Source organism: Halichoeres trimaculatus, unplaced genomic scaffold (assembly GCF_033239565.1).
Source record: "Halichoeres trimaculatus isolate MK-OKI-2021-1 unplaced genomic scaffold, fHalTri1.1 fHalTri1_scaffold_19, whole genome shotgun sequence".
Classification (NCBI taxonomy): domain Eukaryota; kingdom Metazoa; phylum Chordata; class Actinopteri; order Labriformes; family Labridae; genus Halichoeres; species Halichoeres trimaculatus.
Genome location: NW_027437197.1, coordinates 9,930,537 through 9,950,221, shown reverse-complemented (window position 1 = coordinate 9,950,221; position 19,685 = coordinate 9,930,537). Strand labels below are relative to the sequence as shown.

General features: G+C 39.3%; 1 protein-coding gene across 2 annotated transcripts in view; it reads left to right on the top strand.

Moving 5' to 3' along the window:
• Positions 1-19,685, top strand: part of slc4a3 (solute carrier family 4 member 3) — a 45,668-nt gene that overhangs the window by 11,543 nt on the left and 14,440 nt on the right. The window contains exons 3-9 of one of the 2 annotated variants that reach the window (XM_074695102.1): positions 2,302-2,479; positions 3,363-3,613; positions 3,791-3,978; positions 5,959-6,185; positions 15,054-15,199; positions 16,722-16,902; positions 17,130-17,265. In XM_074695102.1, the coding sequence (XP_074551203.1) occupies positions 2,302-2,479; positions 3,363-3,613; positions 3,791-3,978; positions 5,959-6,185; positions 15,054-15,199; positions 16,722-16,902; positions 17,130-17,265 (1,307 nt within the window). Of the gene's footprint in view, positions 1-2,301; positions 2,480-3,362; positions 3,614-3,790; positions 3,979-5,958; positions 6,186-15,053; positions 15,200-16,721; positions 16,903-17,129; positions 17,266-19,685 lie in introns of those variants that run through there. The other variant, XM_074695103.1, reaches the window with a different exon arrangement.

Genomic DNA, 19,685 nt, shown 5'->3' with positions numbered 1-19,685 from the left:
CCCTTCATCCCACTGGTAATTAGGAAGTAATGGAGCCTTGGCACAGAGAAATCGGAGACCACAGAGCAGCAGCCAGAGTGCTTACCGTGCCAGCACCAATCTGAGGTGAAGGAAGCTGCCTGTCACTGTGATTTGACCTATCAGAGGCTCCTTACAGCTCCAGCAGGACACACCCATCAGCCTCCGCTGTCTCCAGGGGCTGGCTTGGGCACTAATCCTCTGCTGCTTAGCACTTTGTCCTATTGATTATTGTTCTCCATACATAAAGTGGAGGATGCACATACACCAGGTGCCTGCTGTTGTTTATTGGAAGTATTTTAAAATACACATCAGAGTTTTCTCCTTCAACAGATAAAAAGGGCTGCTTGTAATTTATTTATTATTTAGTAGCTCTCCTGGCAGACTTTTTGAAAAATCAGCCACAAGCTGTATAACATTTTTTGACTACCTGCACGAGTATTTAAGAAAACAAAAGAAAACAAAGAAACTATTTCAGATAAGTATATTAGTTTGATTGGGGCCATGCTCAATGGAACTATTGGGTCTGAAATAGCTATCTAACTAATTTGCATCAATATTCTCGGGGCTGTTTAGATTTAGAATTTAGAAAGAAAAGAAAACAAACACTGCCAGTGTTCTCACGTTGCTTTGTTTTAATCACTTTCCTTGGACATAACCCGCATATCACTGTCTAATACAGACCCTCATCAAAAGACCAAACTATTCCTTTGAAAAAGCTCTTATAATTTTGGAAGCATATTTTTATATGTTTCTTTAAGGGGCTGTGGGTAGTTTGAAAGTGATCTTGAAAAAGCCCCCTTTCTAGACATATGCCTGACTGTAATCCACACTTTAAAATGACATTAACAGCACCAATATTGAGGTTACAGGTTGTTTTAAATTGCTACTTCTAAGCTTCCAGTTCGGGTTGACCAGGACCGGATTGATTTACAACATGCCTAGGTCTCTGTGACAACACCACACGGGCTGATAAAGTTTAGTAGAGAGAAGAGATGAAACACAGAGATCTGTGGACCAGTGGACACAGGAGCCTAACTGTCAGACAGAAAAAGAACAGAAGAAAGCTACACAGGAGATCTCAAGGTAAAGACTAATTAGCCTTTAGCTCAGGCCGTATCACTCTATAACACAGAGGCTAAGCTGTTAGTGATAATGTCCATTCCAACCCACATGCAGCAGTTAGTCTGCAGTGGTCTGTTCAAACCTGAGAGTCTATCAATAAAATGAAGAGTGAGGTTACTATAGCTCTGCTTGGTAGATGACTGGCAGGATAAGCTAACCAGGATTTACTGATGTTACACATCTCGGACTTGTCTTAGAGCACCAGCCAGCTGCACTAAATATGAACGGCTACTAAACTACTTACAGACTGACAGTGTTTACTTGTTGTCACATTAGCCTACAGATACGTTGGAGCACCGGGCTGCTGACAGCACTACATGTAGCTGGCTGAGCTGCTTAATGTCGCGTTTCAAACCGTAGCACTACATTAATGTACTGATAAATACCTTACCTCTGCGCGTTGTATCCAGTAAAAAGTTGTCTTGAACAACAAAAATTTGTCTTGACCTGACCTCCATTTAATTCCAAAACAAACACACACTTCACTAAAAGTAATTTATGACAGTGTGCAGAAACTCCAGGCCACAAGGTGGCGAGGGAATGCAATTTAAACATATACTCCTCATAGCATCTCCTATAGATTTGAACTTGAATCAGTAATGATACATTGATACCCAAATCACTCAAAAAGCGGTGAAACAATACATGCCCATTTTAAGACAACAGTGAGTTTGAGAATTAGTGTTCAAACCCCCTCAATTTGTGCTTTTCTTTTCACCCGGGATCATAGTCTCCCTTTGGTTTAGCATAAACCTGCCTCTGTGTGGCTGTTATTTCTGATGCCAAAGTCTATCAGCCATGCTTACATGTCTGATTGCATTACTCACTATAGGCTTGTACTCTGACAGAGTAATCAGCATAGAACAAGTCATGTCATCATCAGGCCCAGATTTAGGTGGCTGCTCTCTGAGTTGACAGATTTCCTTATTCATGCTTGTAATCACAGTGAATGATTGCTCCTGTACTCCTATGCCTTTCTTTGACTTTTATATAACAGTAAAACCCTTATCCTCAGCAGCTATCATTCACTGATTGTGAATGGACAGCCCTTCAACAATAGCAGCGTATTGATACTTACCCAGACATATCCCCCTTTTCTAACTCTTCCTCTGTATTCAAATATGATTAAGCTTTCTCTTAATCGCCACTCTTCTACAGGTGAAAGTGGAGGAGGAAGATGAGGAAGGGTCAGTGGAGGAACATGAAGATGAAGAGGAGGAGGAGGAGAAGTGGGAGAAAGCTCTGTCTGTGGAGCGCTTCGGAGACATCATCAGCGAGTCTGCTTCCACCAGCAGTGACAGGATGGGCCGACACTACACTGAGAAGGACTTTGAATGTAAGCCAAGCTGTCATGTACAGTTTTTCCCTCCGAATTACATGACAAGCGCCAATAAAAGGTGTTTGGTGTGGAGTATTCAGACACTTAACTCCCAGAAAGTCTGTCACGGTTAACAGAACATAACTAACTCCAGTTGTCAACTTGTAATTCCTCACTTTTCAGAAAGTGCAAGTAACATTAAAAGTCTCAAAAGAGTGAATCCTCGTGTTTTTCTTCTCAAGATTCATATCAACGTCTTACCCACTTTTGGATAAGTTGCTCTGAAATCATCTTAAGTCATAATAGTTTTGTATATCTGACTGGCATTTGTCTGCTTGAATATTATCTGACCAAGTGAACATATTTGTATTAGCATTTAGTTCATAGCGCCTGTTCATGGCAAAAAACGTGGATGATAATGTTCAGCTTGCTGCAAATGAATCTGCATTAGCTGTGAGTTTTGTCTGTCAGGATGAGACTTGTGGAGAGAGTGGCATCAGATTTCCAGTGGATTAATTTTAGAAAGATTAATGGATGAATACCTCACACCTGGTAGGAGATAATAGCATCTATTAATGGAAAGAGCTTCTTTCTTCTGGTGTTTATTAAACAGTGCATCTCTCTATTATTTTATGTTAATTAAAATCTAATGCCTTTGTGTTGTGTCTTTCCAGTATTTAATAGGGTATTAGGAAGAGATATGACATATACTCTGGGAATAGCAGCCTGTTTATTTAATTGAATCAAACAGCTGCAGTTAAGACAACAGGACTTGTCAGAGTGAGGCAGTGTGTGTTGAAGACGCAGGGAAAGTAATTATCACAGGTGCTGTAGTTGTAAAATACATCTGTGCACACTAGCTACAGAGTCATCTGACATCATTACGCTCTTAATATTTCAGATCACCGACACACATTTCATCACACCCATCACCCCCTATCCACTCACCTGCCCCTGCCCCAGCGCTTACGTAAGAGGGTGCACAGCTCAGACAGAAGACGTAAAAAGAAGCGGAAGAAAAAAAAGACCTCCCTGCCCCCCTCTGATGTTACACCCACCATCCATGAGGTAGACGAGGAAGAGGCAGAGTCTGAGACTGACCGACAGGGGGCTGCTGCCTCAAGCAAGGAGACAACTAATATCCAACGGCAGGTAAAATAAGACAGATGAACCTATGAATATGGTGTGATGAAGCAGATGACATCATGCAGCTGTTGTAGATTCCTTTGATTCTGGCTGAGGCAGTAGTGGTGCTCACTTGCTGAGCTACCTGTGGTTTCACCTGTGAGCATATTTCTCCCCTCACACTGATCTCCCTCTTCCTCTCAGTTTAGTTTGGGGAGCCAAGAAGACTTGGAGGAACCCCTCCCACACCCTGCCTTTCACATGGAGAATGAAGAACATCCTTTGGCAAAGGAGGAGACACCAGCTCTGATCAGTAGGGAGGCTTGTAACGGGAATATTACTGTTTGCGGACAGGAAGAGGAGGTGGAAGGAGAGGAAGCAGCGTGCAGCAGGTAGGCTATAACAAGTTTCTAATAGTGGCTGACCTTTAGACAATTACAACTTGACTCTGTAATACTTCTCACCTCTGTTGAGTCTTCTTTTATTAAGCACCCTTCAGCTAATCGCTTCTCTTTCTGGCTGGCTAGTGCAATATTAGATTTTTTTTTCTGCAGCAGCAGCAGTGGATTTCAGGGAAAATCAGTGAACACTGTGAGCTAGTGAAATTCATTACTTGAGGCATTTAGCATCCCAAGGGCCATGGCTTATAATCACAACACTGCTAGAATTTGAGTAAATATTGAAATGAGAAAGTCAATTTTGTAAAGTAAAAAAAATTCTTACATTCACACCTATATTACCATTCACTTCGCTGCAGAAACTGAAATTAATCAAGTGTTTATCTTAATTTTTGTCAAATATCTCTATTTAGACTTAATATGAGTTACTGTCACCTGACAAGTCCAGAAAAAAAAAGTTTTTTGATATTAAAACACAAAAATTCTAAGTCTAAATATCTCTATTTAGACTTAATATGAGTTACTGTCACCTGACAAGTCCAGAAAAAAAAAGTTTTTTGATATTAAAACACAAAAATTAGGCTTGAATTGTTTTAAAAATCTGCCAAATAGTGTAAGATAAAAGTTTGTCAAGTTACCTAAAATAAGAATGTCTTAGTACTAAAAAGTAATCAATCATTTTTTTTCTTCAATATCTCATATATGTTAATTTGGCATTGTTTAAGTTAAGTCAACGCACATATTTGAAGTCCAGTTTTGCTCTTGTTTTTGCACCACTATGGCATAACCTTTTATATCTGAAGTATATGTTTCCCTGTAGCTGCTTAGTGCTCCACTGTTCCCAGCTGCTAGCATCTCGCATCGTCTTTGTTCTTGTGGCTAATGGACAGCTTGTAAACAGTAAAGCAGTGGAACATAGACAACAATCAACCTGAAGATGCTAATACACTGTAGAGCTGAGGAGCTGCATAGTTTGGCAATTTCCCACAATAAGAGGCCCTCTTTCCTTTACAATAAAAGTCTTGTCTCAAATCACTTCCTTTAAACTGATGTGGTTGGTTTGAAAAATACTGATTTAGCAGCTTCTTGTGTTGTTGTTGTTTTGTTTTCCCTTTTCGCGCTCTGTTGTCCATTTCAACGAGGAGAGTTTACGCTAATCCAAAGGAGGCCTGTAGCTCAGAGAGTTGCTATGGTAACCTGCAGTTTATTACTGTGTGCCTTATGACCTAATTTTATGTCTAATTTAATATGGTTACACTGACACAGGAACAATGTTGGATGTGAACTGTTTTTCGCGTATGAACTGACTAGGACTGACGCTTTAACAGCCACTGGAGACAGATCCCAAAGCTGGATTAGAGATGATTAAATTAATATTAAAGGTTATTTTGTGTTCTAATTTTGGAACTGACCCCAGTATCAAATGTATGTGTTAAATAAAGCTGGTGCAAGCAGCACTGATCAGGATGGAGCAGACAGGAGCTGTTATTGCATGCATAGACTCAGATATTAAATGCATGTGAGCTCTGTGAGAAACCTCATTGTGTCATTAGGAATCACCCGTGCACACAGTTTGTCTGGCTGTGATGATTCATTGATGGCACCAGCTGTGGTTTTACATAACTAGAATTGAGCAAGGTTTCCAGGTCAAGGGCCTCGCTCTGATTCAGGTGTTTGCTTCTGAAAATGTCTGGGAAATTAGGAGCACAGAACACAACATCAAGCCTGTGCAGTGTCAGGTTATGTCACTGTGACTGGGTGAACACAGCAGAGGATGACTCAGAGGGTTTGAGAGGACATCCTGATTGGTGCTGTGTTGTGAAGCCCTCTGCTGGCGAGGAGACAATATTGCAACCATGAGGCCCAACAGAGACTTTTACTTTCAAGCATTTTTGTGTGATTTAATTTTCCATTACAGCTCATAACTTATTCACACATATCATGTCATAAGGGTCAATCTTTGCTTTTTCTCAGTGCTACTGAAGAACCTGATCCCTCAAGCTCAACTTCCACCCGCGGCTGGTTCCGCAAGAAGCCCGTCCACCATCGTCCAGCAGCCACTCAGCGGAGCAACTATGACCTGCGGGAGCGGATCTGTATCGGGAGTATGACTGCTCATGAGACAGCCGTCTACCAGCAGGTGCCCACTGATGAGGCTGAGGCCCAGATGTTGGCCAGCGCTGATCTAGATGACATGAAAAGTAAGTAATATCAGTATTTTAAGTGATGATGCACATTTCAGGAGGGTACCTTTGATGATCTCAGAGACTTTGTTGAGTTTCCAAACAACCAGCTGTCAAAGGAGATGTTTTTCTGTACTGCAGAAGAATTAATTTTGAGCCAAAATGAAATGCATTAAAAGGAATAAGTTCCATCTTCTGTTTTATTCTGATCTTAAAAAGTGATAACGTGGCTGAGCCCACTTTACTGACTTAAATAACTCCATAAATACTTCCTCAATGTTTTTTTTTTCAAGTGAGAGAAAGGCGTTCGGAGGTGATCTCATCTGCTGCTAAAAGTACCTTTAGAGATGACTCAGTTTGACTTTTCACCCCACGCTTTCACAACACTGTGGGGTCTGTGGTGTTTTTGTCTAGCATGGTTGTTATAAATCAGCTAGAAAATGTGCTCCACCAACTCTGCGTATAGTATCTAAAGCTATTGTAAGGTTTTTCAAGGTAAAATACACTGAATGTCATATAGTTCTGCTTTAATCATGATAAGATATCAATGAAATAATGAGCAATTGATTTGATCTGAAGTTTGTTTCCAATCAAAAACCTATCTTGCTTTAATATAACATTGTAACCAGCCCAAAATAAGAATGACAAATATTATCAAAGTAGATGTGTGGTCTACAGGATTGAGTGAACCATAAACAGGAAAAAAAAGAGCTATAAATTGCTGGTTTTGTATCACATCAGCTCTCTGATCTGATCATGAATGAGCATTACTCCAGACCCTCAAGTCCTTGCATTGTCAGTGTTATTTCTACCAGCCCCAGAAACTCTTCTCTTGATGTTGTCATTGCTGTTGTTCTTGAAGAGATAGACAGTATTAATGATCCTATAGAGGCATGTTCTGCTTTATCACTATACAATGTGAAAATCTCTGTTGAAATACTAATCTAAGCTGCAGAATGGATCAAGAATAGCATTGTCTGAGTCAAGTTGTCTTTCGCCCAAACTTTGGTTTCAGCATCCTCTAGTGGCAGCAAAAAAAAAAAAACAAATTCTCAGTCATTTCACACATATGATATTCAAAGTTGTGGCTGTAGCAGTTGTGCTATTTTTGTTATACATGTTTGAATTTCTAAAAATCTGTCAAATACTTTTGGCAGTTACTTTAACCAACAACACTCATCATTTTTCCATAAAAGAGTATGAGAAATCTGCTGTTGTTTGCACTGAAGCGCCTGTTGGTCCTCAAAAATACTTAGGCTCCTAATTGTTAAGACCTTTATGTCATTTCAGAACCCTTCATTAGTTCTAAAAGTTTTATTTGCATTCTGTTCATTAATGTTCAGATGTTATCTTTTGTGTTTGGGTAGGAGACAATTGTGGCCAATTGGCTTTGTGATATCAGAACGCCCTCTGTAAAATATTTCTAACAGCCAGATTCAGGAATGTAATGCAACACACCTCTGTGAAACTAACTTAAAATTTCTTAAGATCCACCTAAAACAACATCCATTTCTTGATTAATCATCAACCATGTGTTTGATTATCAAAACATGCCTTTCAAAAGCCTTCTGAATTTATCTGGAGACCTCTAACCTTCCTTGACATTTTTAAAAATTTGCAAACTTTGTCAACTTTGACAGCCATTGGCAGGTTTGCTTCCCTGATGTTGATAATTGACAAGTGTTGTTATTGCTGCTGAACACTTGGCTCCACTGTAGGCGTCCAGCATTCTGTCTCTTGAAACCAGCCTACACAGCCTCCTGCCTCTTCGTACGCTGTTAAATATAAGCTTCTAACACAATGGCTGTAAGGATGGAGGACAGAGGCAATTCAGTATCTATGCATCATTCTTATTAAATTGTCATATTTACATATCATTATCGGGTGACAAAATGTGAATCAGATACATTGAAGCAATGCACGGGGAGTATTTTTAATCTTGTGGAAAAGTAAGATGTTTAATAAGAGAAATTAGCTTTATCTTAATTATGTTTTATCATTTTATTCAAGCGAAAGTTCTCAAAACATTCAGACATTAAACGTTAAATGCTTGGAAAGAGGGGAAATACTCCATAAAAAGGTGTTTCTGTAGAGATGTCTGTGGCCTTTAGCCCCCTCTGCTGGTCAGAGTGAAACACAGGTTTCATCATTCTCCCCTCTTAAAATAATTTAAGTAATAATTTATCTACTTTCACTCCATTTGTCTTTCTGCCGCAGGTCAAGTTTAAATATATTGGAGGGATAAATGTGTGTGCGGTTTTTGACTTCATCATCATAAAATGACTGCCTGTTTCCACCTCAATTATAAGTTAAGTTGCAGCTTGGTGTAACTTGCTTTGACATATTAATGGGAAAAAAGTTGGACAGAATTGCACATCTCAGAGCCTCATATGATCCAAAACCAACAAGAAACTAATTTTATGGAAATAAAGGACACGGCTTTCGTGTTAAGAGTGAGGCATCCTGCATGTTGACTTTCAGTCCACTTTATTCTGAAGTTTTACTGGGTTTAGTCACTGTACTGATGAAAAATAAATGCCCCCTCAGACAAATTACTGACTGCAGTCGGTTAGAAGAAAAGTCTGTATGGGTAGCTGCCTGAAACATTTCTCATTATGATTTAAATGTAAATTAAATTCCACAGCTAGTAGCACATTTAAACCTATATGTTTTGGACTTTCAGTAGAGTGGCCTGTTTTTCAATTGTCTTTGGTTTTGTAGGTTTCCTTCATTATGTTAGTACAATGCAAGTTTATAAATGAATAATAGATCCAGCCAAGCTGAGTCATAAAGAAAATGAAATCAAGAAGAAAAGTAGTAAACACGTACAAGGCGACAGATACAGAAAGGCAACCCATCGTGTAGCAAAACTCTCTCCCAGCATCCAGAGGCACTAATTAACCGAAGCTGCAGTCGATTCCCCTTTAGCAGCGACCCTGCCTCTGGCTTTTCCTGCTTCACCACAGTGGAGTGCTCATTGACTGTTTGGGAACCCTCTGGAAACAGAAAACAGGGCACCAACAGCCCATCAGAGCCAGTTATTGGATTTGCAGGGAGTGACAGTTCAAATTGTCAGGCCATAAATCCCTGCTCTATAGGGGCCTTTGTTCCATTATTGTCAGCTGTGATGTTGTTGTGACTTGTTTTCATTTTCTTTTACCTCTCTTGGAGATGCTTTTTCACCTCTTCAGCCACATAAGCTGCACATTTGAGACGAGTAAAAAGAGTTTTAGCCAGTGACCACTATGACAGTCAATTTCAAGAAATATGTCACATTTTTAATCCATTTAGATGAATCTGTGGAGTCCTGCTGGTTATTCAGTACTTTGTGTAAAGGACTTCAAGATTGATGTGGCTGAAAAACAACTGTGTCTGTGTTGAGAAGTTCATAATCTTGTGAATATTTTATTTAGCAACACTCTCGCTATTTCTAGCACTATATATGGGACTGATGCTTCAACCTCTTGGCCAGTGGCACACAGATTTTATTATTTTTTGTAACTTATTTAAGCAGCTAAAAAAGTGGCCCTTGTAATTTAAGATTGTAGCATCTCCATGGCATCTACCCTATTACTACTATTATGATTAGTCTAATTTCAGGTTAAACTAAAATTAAACATATCAGACATTAACATCTTTTGATTAGCTTTCTAAAGAGATCTAGAAAACACTAGAAGCATCTGTATAAGGTCATCTCCCTGTCTGCTGCCTTTTGGTCGACATCCTTTTCACAGTGCCAGTTGTGTGTTTTGACATTCCTGGCCAATTTCTCACCTCTTCCTCTTCTCTCTGTTGGTGATTGGCCAGCCATTTGCAATCAATTTAAAATTTTTGCTCACAAAATAACTTGAGATTTATATATATAAAAATATCCTCCATAATTTTTCCTAGTGCTATCGGAAACTAACGTGAAATCATAACCAGTGCTCTAGATTCATTAGCACTTTATTACTTGTGTGATTAAATTGTGTCTTGAATTGCCTTTATTTCTTAAGGATTTGTCAAGTTTTGTTGATGCGTTCGATCAATCACAGCCAAGTATGTAAGACAGTCAAGTGACCTGAAAGACAATCAGATTTACCTTATGTTTGTTGTTCTAGTGGACATGTAGTAGACAAGTCAGACCACAACACCACTGAGGTTACTTTGGCTTCTATAAAGACCAAGGTACAGAAATGGCATTGCATGTTCTGATGTTTACTTTACTTTACTTTAGCGACAGTTGCATGCTTAAAGTCTTGTAGTGGTATATAGAGTACATGCTGCTGTAATGCAAAAACCAGAACTTGACCCATACCCCTCCATGTGTCACATGATGGGGATCTGATGGATGTTGGGATGGAAACCAATGGCTTGAACTCCTCTTTCCTGAACCACTAAGTGTTGGCTTTCCAACAGTCAGTAAGATCAATATGCTTGGACATCATTAAAAAAGGCGGGACAACCATCCAGTTGACAGGCAGGTCCCTCTGAGTAGACCATCCCCTATCAATACTTGGTATGAAGTTGTAGCTAAAGTGATATTTGCTGCCATTTATGCATGTTTCTGATTGTGGATGCAGCAGGGGGGGTCTGTGCCTTAGGGTGTGACTTCCACCTGTTTTAAACTTTTTTTTTTTTTTTTTTCATTTAAAAAGTTTTAGCTTCCTGTATCATTTTCACAAGTTGGACCAAAAACTGGTCCAAAAAGCCTACTTTTGCATTCTAAAGGCTGGACTTTTTGAGAAGTCACACATTGGAGATTGTCTTTGAAGTTTACACAAAATTTCTTGGCTTTTTGGTCACAGTCAAGTAGGGTAGCAGTGACTTCTGGGACCAGCTCTCATCCGTAGTGACCCAGGAGAAACCACGTTCATGATTACGAGCCCTGGATGAGCAGTGTGTCCGCTTGGAGAGAGGAGGATAGGAGGAGGTACCGGCCGTGGAGATGACAGACACTGAGGGAAAGGAGAACCAGGGACATGGGACCTCTGATAAGAGGCTAAGCATTGACCACCATGGTCAAGAGCGCCGGTGCAGTACCCAAAGAGGCACCACAAAGAGCCACCATGATTACCGCAGCTCGATGTCCAATGCTGAGGGATTTGAGGATTTTGATGAGTTTGTTTTGGATTTTGATGACTATGACTTGCTTGAGTCAATCCAAACTCAAGTTGATACAGCAATCGAGCCTACATGTAAGTTTTGCATAGCTGTGTTTTTGATGATTTTTTTTTAATTATTCACCTGCTGTCCATTAGGCGTGGAGCTTAAATCACGTAGACTTGGTCATTGACAATGTGTCAAGCTGTTGGTGATAAAGGCTGTTATGTAATAATAGTGCATCTAAGATTTGAAATTTATGAGCATTCATTTCAGCTTTTTCATGGATAATCAATGAATAGAAGCTCACTTGTTGCCATTGATTGTAGCCTGCTGCTGCTTAATTAATGGCAATAGAACTTATTCACTGTCACATACAAAAGTTTGACCATTGCATCGAGTGAATTGACACAGTGCTCGGCTGGGGTATACTTCCTGCTTTCCTATTGATCCAGTGGCCTCTATTTGACAGGTCCATTTGCCATTAACCATTGATAGAGTGGAAAGATGTTTCATTGACCTGCAAAATGTTTTTTTTGCTGTTTTATGGAACTTCTTTCCTAGAAATGCAAAGAAATGAAGTTGGAATTCAGTTCATTTTTAGGCTGAAGCACTCTTTGAGCTAAGATGACTTAGATTTTGCTAAGCCATGTCTGATAGCTCTTTTCAAGTCTTGTTAGAACAAGGGATGATCCAAAGCAAACTTTGCTGGTCATTCAAATGGACTTTAAAATTCCAAGTCTGAACTAAGAAAAAACAAACATGAGTCATGACTGACCACAGAACCATTGAGTCTCGGGGTAAACAATTACATTGACTTTGCTAAATGTGGCTTAAGTTAGCACAGCTAGCAGTACCCACCTCTGATCCTTGATTCACATCAAATTTAGGTTGTTTTTGTTCTTTGTTCAGCTTTTTTTTAAAATCAAAAATACACCATCTCATGTAATGTGATGTCTATCAACTGTGATTGTTTACAATCAGCAGTGGCTGTAATCAACAAGAGCTACAGCTGAGACAAAACATATTTTTGCCCACATTCCTTAAATATTTATCACTCAATTTAAAAAAAATAACCCTGGTCTTGACCAGTAATGTTTGCATTATTTAACAGTATAGCCGATTAGTGTTGTGTAAACTATGATAAATGCCTACAGGAGTTTGTTTTCATCATGGTACTCATCATTACTTACAGGTACATCGTGACAGTACACTTAGCCTAAGTAGATCAGTCTTTGACAGAAGGGAGAATGAGTTTAGCATTTTCAATATGGCTTCCAATGATAATAGGTTTCAAAACTTTGTATCAGAAACAGATGGGTGATGTCACAGCGACTATGTCCATGTAATATGCAGTCTAACTTTACAAAGACTCCTTCAGCATCACCTTCAAAGCAGTTTCTCGGGCCTGCAACAACTACTCCTCCATCCAACAGGAAAACCTGCTCTGAAAATGATAACTAAAAAAGAGGTTTATGACCAGTTGTGATGCAGCTGACAAAAGACAACCTTTCCCATGAAAGTTCACTAACAATCAAGTTTGATAACACAGAAGAAAGAGCAATCATAATATTTGTTCTTTTTTGGTGGGAAGTTACACAAAGAAAAAGTAAGCTAACCTTTGTTTCCAAGAGTCTTTTAGAGATTAGGACATTCTACTCAATACACATGATCATGAACATCCCATTAAAATGGGACATTAGTGAGAAGTCTGAACTAGATTTTCAGTCTTTTTTATTTAAAATGACCAGATTCTATTTCACATTGTACACACACGCTGTCATTCAAAAAGAAGTCTTTATTCTACAAATAAACACAAGATTATGATTTCAGTAATAGAACCTTTTGTTTTGCTCTTAAATTAAGCTTTCCAATAACATTTGTACAGTGATCGGTTTCACCTCAGAGCCAAAAGAAACAGAAATTATGGACGACACAGTACCTGGCACACAAATGATTTGCCTCTGTGTTTTTGATATTGACAAATTTCAAGGTCATTTTTGTACTTTCATTATTTTTGTCTTTCCTCAAGTTCCAACATCTACAAAAGACAGTGTTAGGAAAGGAGATGATGGGTCTCATGGGGATAGATGACTTTTTCTTGGTTTTAATTTTTCTATAGAAAACAAGTGTCTCATTATTGACCGAATTTACAACCTAGATGCCCATTTAGACCCCTTTATAGAGAAGCTTGAGGCTTTGTTTTGTAAGAAATAGACTAATACAACCAGAATGACCTTGCTTTAAGAAGTCCAACATTATCTGTTTTATCCTTTTTAATGATGTCATTGTTATGTGTTATTCATTCTAAAACGATGAGTCTTTCGTGAAACCGTAAACCAATTGCCAAAGGTCAAAAACAGATTTGAGAAGAGAACAAGCACAAGATTGAAGTCTTTTTCAACCACATTTTATTTGCCCAATCCATGCCCTTCCCTGTGGTGAGAAAAATGTGCTCATCGGATCAGCTGGAGCAGGTCACCAAAGGACAGCCTCAGAGTGTTCCCCTTGGGAGAGTCTGGGAATGAAACACAGTCTAACTTCATCTTGATTTCCATTTCTCTCTGTTTCCCTGAGGAAGGCATGACGCAGCAGAACGGAACACTTGCTGCCGTTACTCCACACACACTCAAACACACCTACACACACAGTTACTCTTTCTGTCACCTCCACGTAGGTCCAGCTGCTCATGTCGAAGATTAAAAAAGACAGTGTTTATTTAGTCAGAAAATTAATTTGAGAGCAGTTCTTTCAATCCAGACTCAAATGTCAGCTTCAGAACTTGCCCGCAGATGTTTTTTTCACTGACCTTAAACACACCAACCCAATATTATAGCTTTACCTCATACAACCTTATACTTACCCTTTATTCTAATCTTCAATCTTAACTGTTGTGCCAGTGGATTTTCTTTCCCAGTTCATTTATTCTAAACAAATGTTTTAAGCACATAATGTCTTTGCTTCAGTGACATTCTGCTGGCAAAAATCTATGATGTTTCCTACAATGGATTAAAATTCATACATGTGTGAGGTTTAAGTGAGATTAATACATCAATTCTGTCTGGAAAGTAGAAGGTCAACCAAAATACTCCAGGGATCCTTCTGAGAGTAGTTAAACGAAACGTAAGCACACCTGATTAGCAATAAAAACAAGTTAAAGGACTATTCTTCAATTTCCCTTTAAGCCGCTGAGAACCAGAGTTTGACCATTTTTGCCTGAAAGCACACACCAGACCTCCAAATAGTATATCAAAATAGGGTGTCTCAATTTTACCAAATTATAACTATTTCCTCAAATCATGTAAAACATCCTTTACCACCCTTTAAACACATCTCCTCACAGGTGGTTAACCTTTTCTCATTTCCAAGACACTTTATCCAAATTAAATAACTTCCTCAGCTCCCCTCACCAGCATTGCAAATGACTGCCAGGTACTTTCTGTAATTTAGAGACCTCCTCATTTTTCTAAACTTAATAAAACATGATTTGTGGTTGAGGAAATTGAAAATGAAATTACTCCTTTTCAGTCGACAAATGTCTCTAAGCAAAACCAGCTCTTCTGTAACAGTTTCCCATGGCGGACACACTGCAGACTCTCACTCACCCGTGGAGCTTTCACCTTCTGTTAGAGGATCTTCTTCTGTCAGCTGGAAATTGAAGTAGACATTACAAATGTGATTTGTGAATTTCCAGTATGGAGCACATACCCTGAGTTAGATGTTTTATTTACACAGTGCTTGTTGGACATCACGACCTAGCAACCTTTTTGCATTTGACTCCAAATACTTGTGATGTCTTTTCAGGTCACAGATTTGAGGACAACCCCGGGGTGAGACGCCACCTGGTGAAGAAATCGTCACGGTGTCAGATGAACCGGAGCAGCAACAGTTCGACACCTTTAAGCAGCCTGAAGAAGAAGAAGAGAGCAGCAGATAAGAAGACTCATGAGGTTTGATTCTGACGTTTAAATACATTTCCAGCCAAGGAAACCTTCAACGAGTCTGCAACATGAAATCTCAGAGTGTCCTTCATCTATAACAGATGTTTCTTCATCTTAAAAGCAGTTAGTTTCTTGGGGTTTGGGGGCAGCGGAAGTGACTACACCAGATTGTCATTAACCTTCCAGTCCAAGTTCATTCTGGAGACCCCAATATTCAAATTAAAGTTGTAAATGAGAGCTGATAAATTACACATGTAGCTTTCTGAATATAACATTACTGACATAATCCCCAAAAGAACTCTGCAGTGATGAGAAATACTCCATAACCTAACTAAATGTTTTGTATTTAGTAGTTTACTTTACAGGCAAATTATAGAAGCTAAAGCAAGCTAAATGTAGAATTATTAGCAGTCTAAGGCTTTATCGTTGTTTTTGGGCTCAAGATTTCTATTTAATTTTGAGCTTGTATAATAGTTCTTTTATATTTCGCCGCTCCTGTTTTGACTTTGCAGTAGAATTCTGGGCAGAGGAAGAGTAGCATGTCGCGATGCCTCTTAAGGCATGTGAAGAGAAGCTGTTATAGAGCAAATCAGTACGTGAACACATGAGCTAGCCATTGACTGTACTTTCCATCTTTGGTGTCTGATTGCTGTCAATGCGTCAGTCTGTGCTGAGTCACATATCCTTATAACAAGTTGAAAACCTGAAAGTGTTGGTCTCCAGTCAAGTTTTGTACACAAATTCTGACATGAAGTCAATATTTCCTCTGCCTTAACCTCCACTTTGGTCTTCACGGCCCTCTGAAGGAAATATTTGACTCTTCTGCTGTCTGTCTATGCTAGCTAGCCTGTTGCTAACTATATCAGTTTGTTATTTCCACCATGATGTTGGACTGTACAACAAAGGAAGAAACCGAAGCAGGGAGCCAAAAGAGGCTAAAACCCAATGAGGGGCTGAGGGGTTGATCAGTGCGGTTTCTACTTTGAGACAACAGAAGAGACATAAAGTTATAACTGATAGAAAAATAACCATCTCTACTTACTTTAAATGCTGTCTTTAATTTGTCTCAAAATAGCAATATATCAGGTTTTTGTCTATTTTTAGACAGAGTTGTCTCTTTTGGTTTGGTGAAAATTAAACAGAATCTGTTCCTTATGTTTGACCTTAGTTTGACCGCATAAATGTACCAACAACACACATCATATTATTTTGTGTTTCTTTTAGAACACTTTGCTAAAAGTTCAATGTTGGAATGTGACAAAAGTCTCTCCAAACCATTCAGTCATCCTCTCAGTCCAAACCACCGTTCGTAGCATCCAAACCACTGAGTTAAGTCAGTCCCCATAAACATGTGTGTCGACTGTGTCATCGGATTAGCCGTCTTTGAACTCAGTTTGCCATCAGTAAAAGATCATGTTCTGCCTGTTATAAAAAAAGAAAAAGAAAAAGAAAAGCTATGGATAGAAGCAGTTTTCCACTTTTACGTCTACACGCTGCATGTCCATAACACTCTGTTCCACTTCATCTTCAGTTGTTTGTGGAGCTGAACGAGCTGATTGTGGAGAAGGACCATGAAATGCGTTGGAAGGAGCGTGCTCGCTGGATCAAGTTTGAAGAGGATGTGGAGGAGGAGACCGACCGCTGGGGAAAACCTCATGTGGCCTCGCTGTCTTTTCGCAGCTTGCTGGAGCTTCGGCGCACCATCACACATGGTAGAGAGCTCCTGCATGGACACTGAAGTGACGAAAACAATGCTCACAAACACTTTTGTTGTGATACTTTTAATTTCAGTCAATTCAATTAAGAATCCATGCTATTTTTTACTGAATATCTCAAAGACTTAGACACAGGTTTGAATCTTTCCATCTTTGTTTACACTTCTTGTTTCTTAAAAAACAACTTGATAGCCAGTATTTTCTTTTGGTCTTCCTTTCACTAGGCGCTGTCCTTCTGGACCTGGAGCAGAACTCTCTGCCTGGTATCGCCCATCTGGTGGTGGAAACGATGATCATCTCTGATCAGATCAGAGCTGAGGACAGACCCAGTGTTCTCAGAGCTCTGCTTCTCAAACACAGGTCAGTCACAAGGCTAACATTCAATTTGATGTTTTAAAGGACAGTACTTAATGTACCACCATCAAAAAGAACAATCTTATTTCAACTATAATCTGGTTTATTTGCAGAGTTTGTTGATGTATGAGCCGTTTAAAGCCTCACGTGTAACATTGTCAAGGAAAAGATGAAAGTGAGCGTTGTGAAGCATTTTAATCCTCAGTCTATGACATAAACACACAGTATTTGTACTCCAATGGGAAGGTTAAGCAGCCATTGAAGAAACCCTCCAAAATTGCACCCTTATACCCATATTTATGCTCTACTGATAAGTTATTTAGCCTACCACAAGCCCCCAATGTTCCCTCAATCCTGACATAAAGATAGAACAAGTAAATGAGCAGTGAGATACAGCTCACGCCAGAATACTCAAGAGAAATCCCCTATCCATTGATGTTGCATCAAATTAGTCCCATGACACTTTAGGAGGCTCAACAGGGAGCTCTTACACCCTGGTATCATTCTCCTCCAATTTAGCTCTTACCCACGCATGAGGAAAAGAAAACAGAAATATCAAGACAAGAGTCCTTCAAGATTTTAGAAAGACGACAAGCCTTTTTGAGCTTCCAGGTTCAGCTATTCGAGTAAATCTTTCCAAAGCAAAGCATATCAAAAATGTGCGATAGACATTTGTAAACAGAGAGTTCAGCACTTTTAAATAGAGAGTCATGGAGAAAAAACATTGGTGAAAATGTGACAAATTCTTGCCGGAAACATTCCTATTGGTATATCACTACAAAATAAGTACATTACAACATCCTCTTCTGATCCTAGCACTGCCAGGACTTCCGTAAAGGACATCTATTACTCATACTGGCAGCTATTTTTTTCTTTTTTCTTTAAACAGTAATTTAAACAAGACTCTATGCAAACCATACTCCCCTGCAGCAGCCTGTGGGAGGACTGTTTTCATAGGGCTAAGACTAGAGGTTGATTTTGAGGACTTGATTCTTTAATTACATGTTTAATGGAAGCCTCAATAAGAACTCTGTCTCTCAGTCTCGGTCTGTGGGATAGTTACCATGTCAACATATTTGATTAAACTGCCAAAAACCCCAATCCCATTTAATAACAAAGTCAGAACCAGGTCCTGAAATGTTTTATCTTGGATTCAGCTGCTACTTTATTCATTTACTATCAAACCAGTCATTGCATTGTAGTGGGGATACAGCTTTGTTTGCATGTTGGTTACGGATTTTAGATTATAAAGTATAAGAGAAGAAAACCCTCGACCTCCTCTTCCTCCACATTAATCATTGTTCTGTAGTGGAGGTTGTTACAAAACGGCAAACTCCGAAAGAAGTGAGCAGGGAATTTCCAAATTGTGACATTTAACAACGCTTGGCTCATCATCGAGTGTACTTCCCCGAGGTTGACTTAGATTCAAATGTCAGAAATGCTCTGTAACTGCAGTAGGTCTTAAAACCTAGACCTTCAGATTCAAAGTTAGTGGTTGTGCAATCGTGTAAACCACCCTGGCATTTTGATCTCTCGCTCTTCTTTTTCAACACTGCCTTTTCAGTCCTAAGTGGGTTTTTCAATCGGGTTCTGGTAACTACACAATGAGAGTAAAAAGACAATGTTTGAGGCTTTATAAAAACATGTAATCCAGCTAGGTTGAAACCCTGCTATTTTGTTCCCTTTCATAAATCCAGGTTCATTGTTTTTCTGATGTTTGCTTTGAATAAAGAAGATGAAAGGAGTCTGACTAAACATCCAGCCATTCTGTGTCTTTGCTCAGAAGTTTTACCTCTGCTCGCCGGCAGGGCCAGTTGTTGTTTTGGAGTTTGAGATTTGGAAGCATTGTGGTTTCTACATGAGCAGGCTGTTTTTCAGTGAAGTTTAACGGACTTGTTGGGAGTAATTGGATGTGATTTTGGTAAATGAGCAGAGTGGGAGTAAGTCTGGAAAGCAGATGGTTATCACTGGACACCACAGTTTACTTCCAGGTGTCCAGATCTCAATATAAAAGTTTAGACTCTCTCAGCCGTGCCCACAGAACACCAGAGGGCATGGTTACATCACATCCTGTATGCTGCTATTTTAAAATCAAATAAGCATGTGGATGAAAACATGTGACATGTCGTACTCTCCCTCCCTCTATTTCTGGTCCCCTCTTATTGATTGAAACTTGCATTGACATGCCAGCTAAACTGACCTTACACACACAGCCAATGGAACAGTGCACATCATGTGGTGCGTTATAGATCTTTTAGTGTTAGATAACCAGAAAAAACACTGAACTAAACGTCGGCTGTCAAGTTGAATTACAAAAAGGAAAGATAAGTCATGCCTGCTGGAGCACGGTTCTGTCATCAAAACAGTTTTTCATGTTAGATGACTTGGAGGTTTATTTTTTTAAGATATTTAAGGTCACTTTTTGA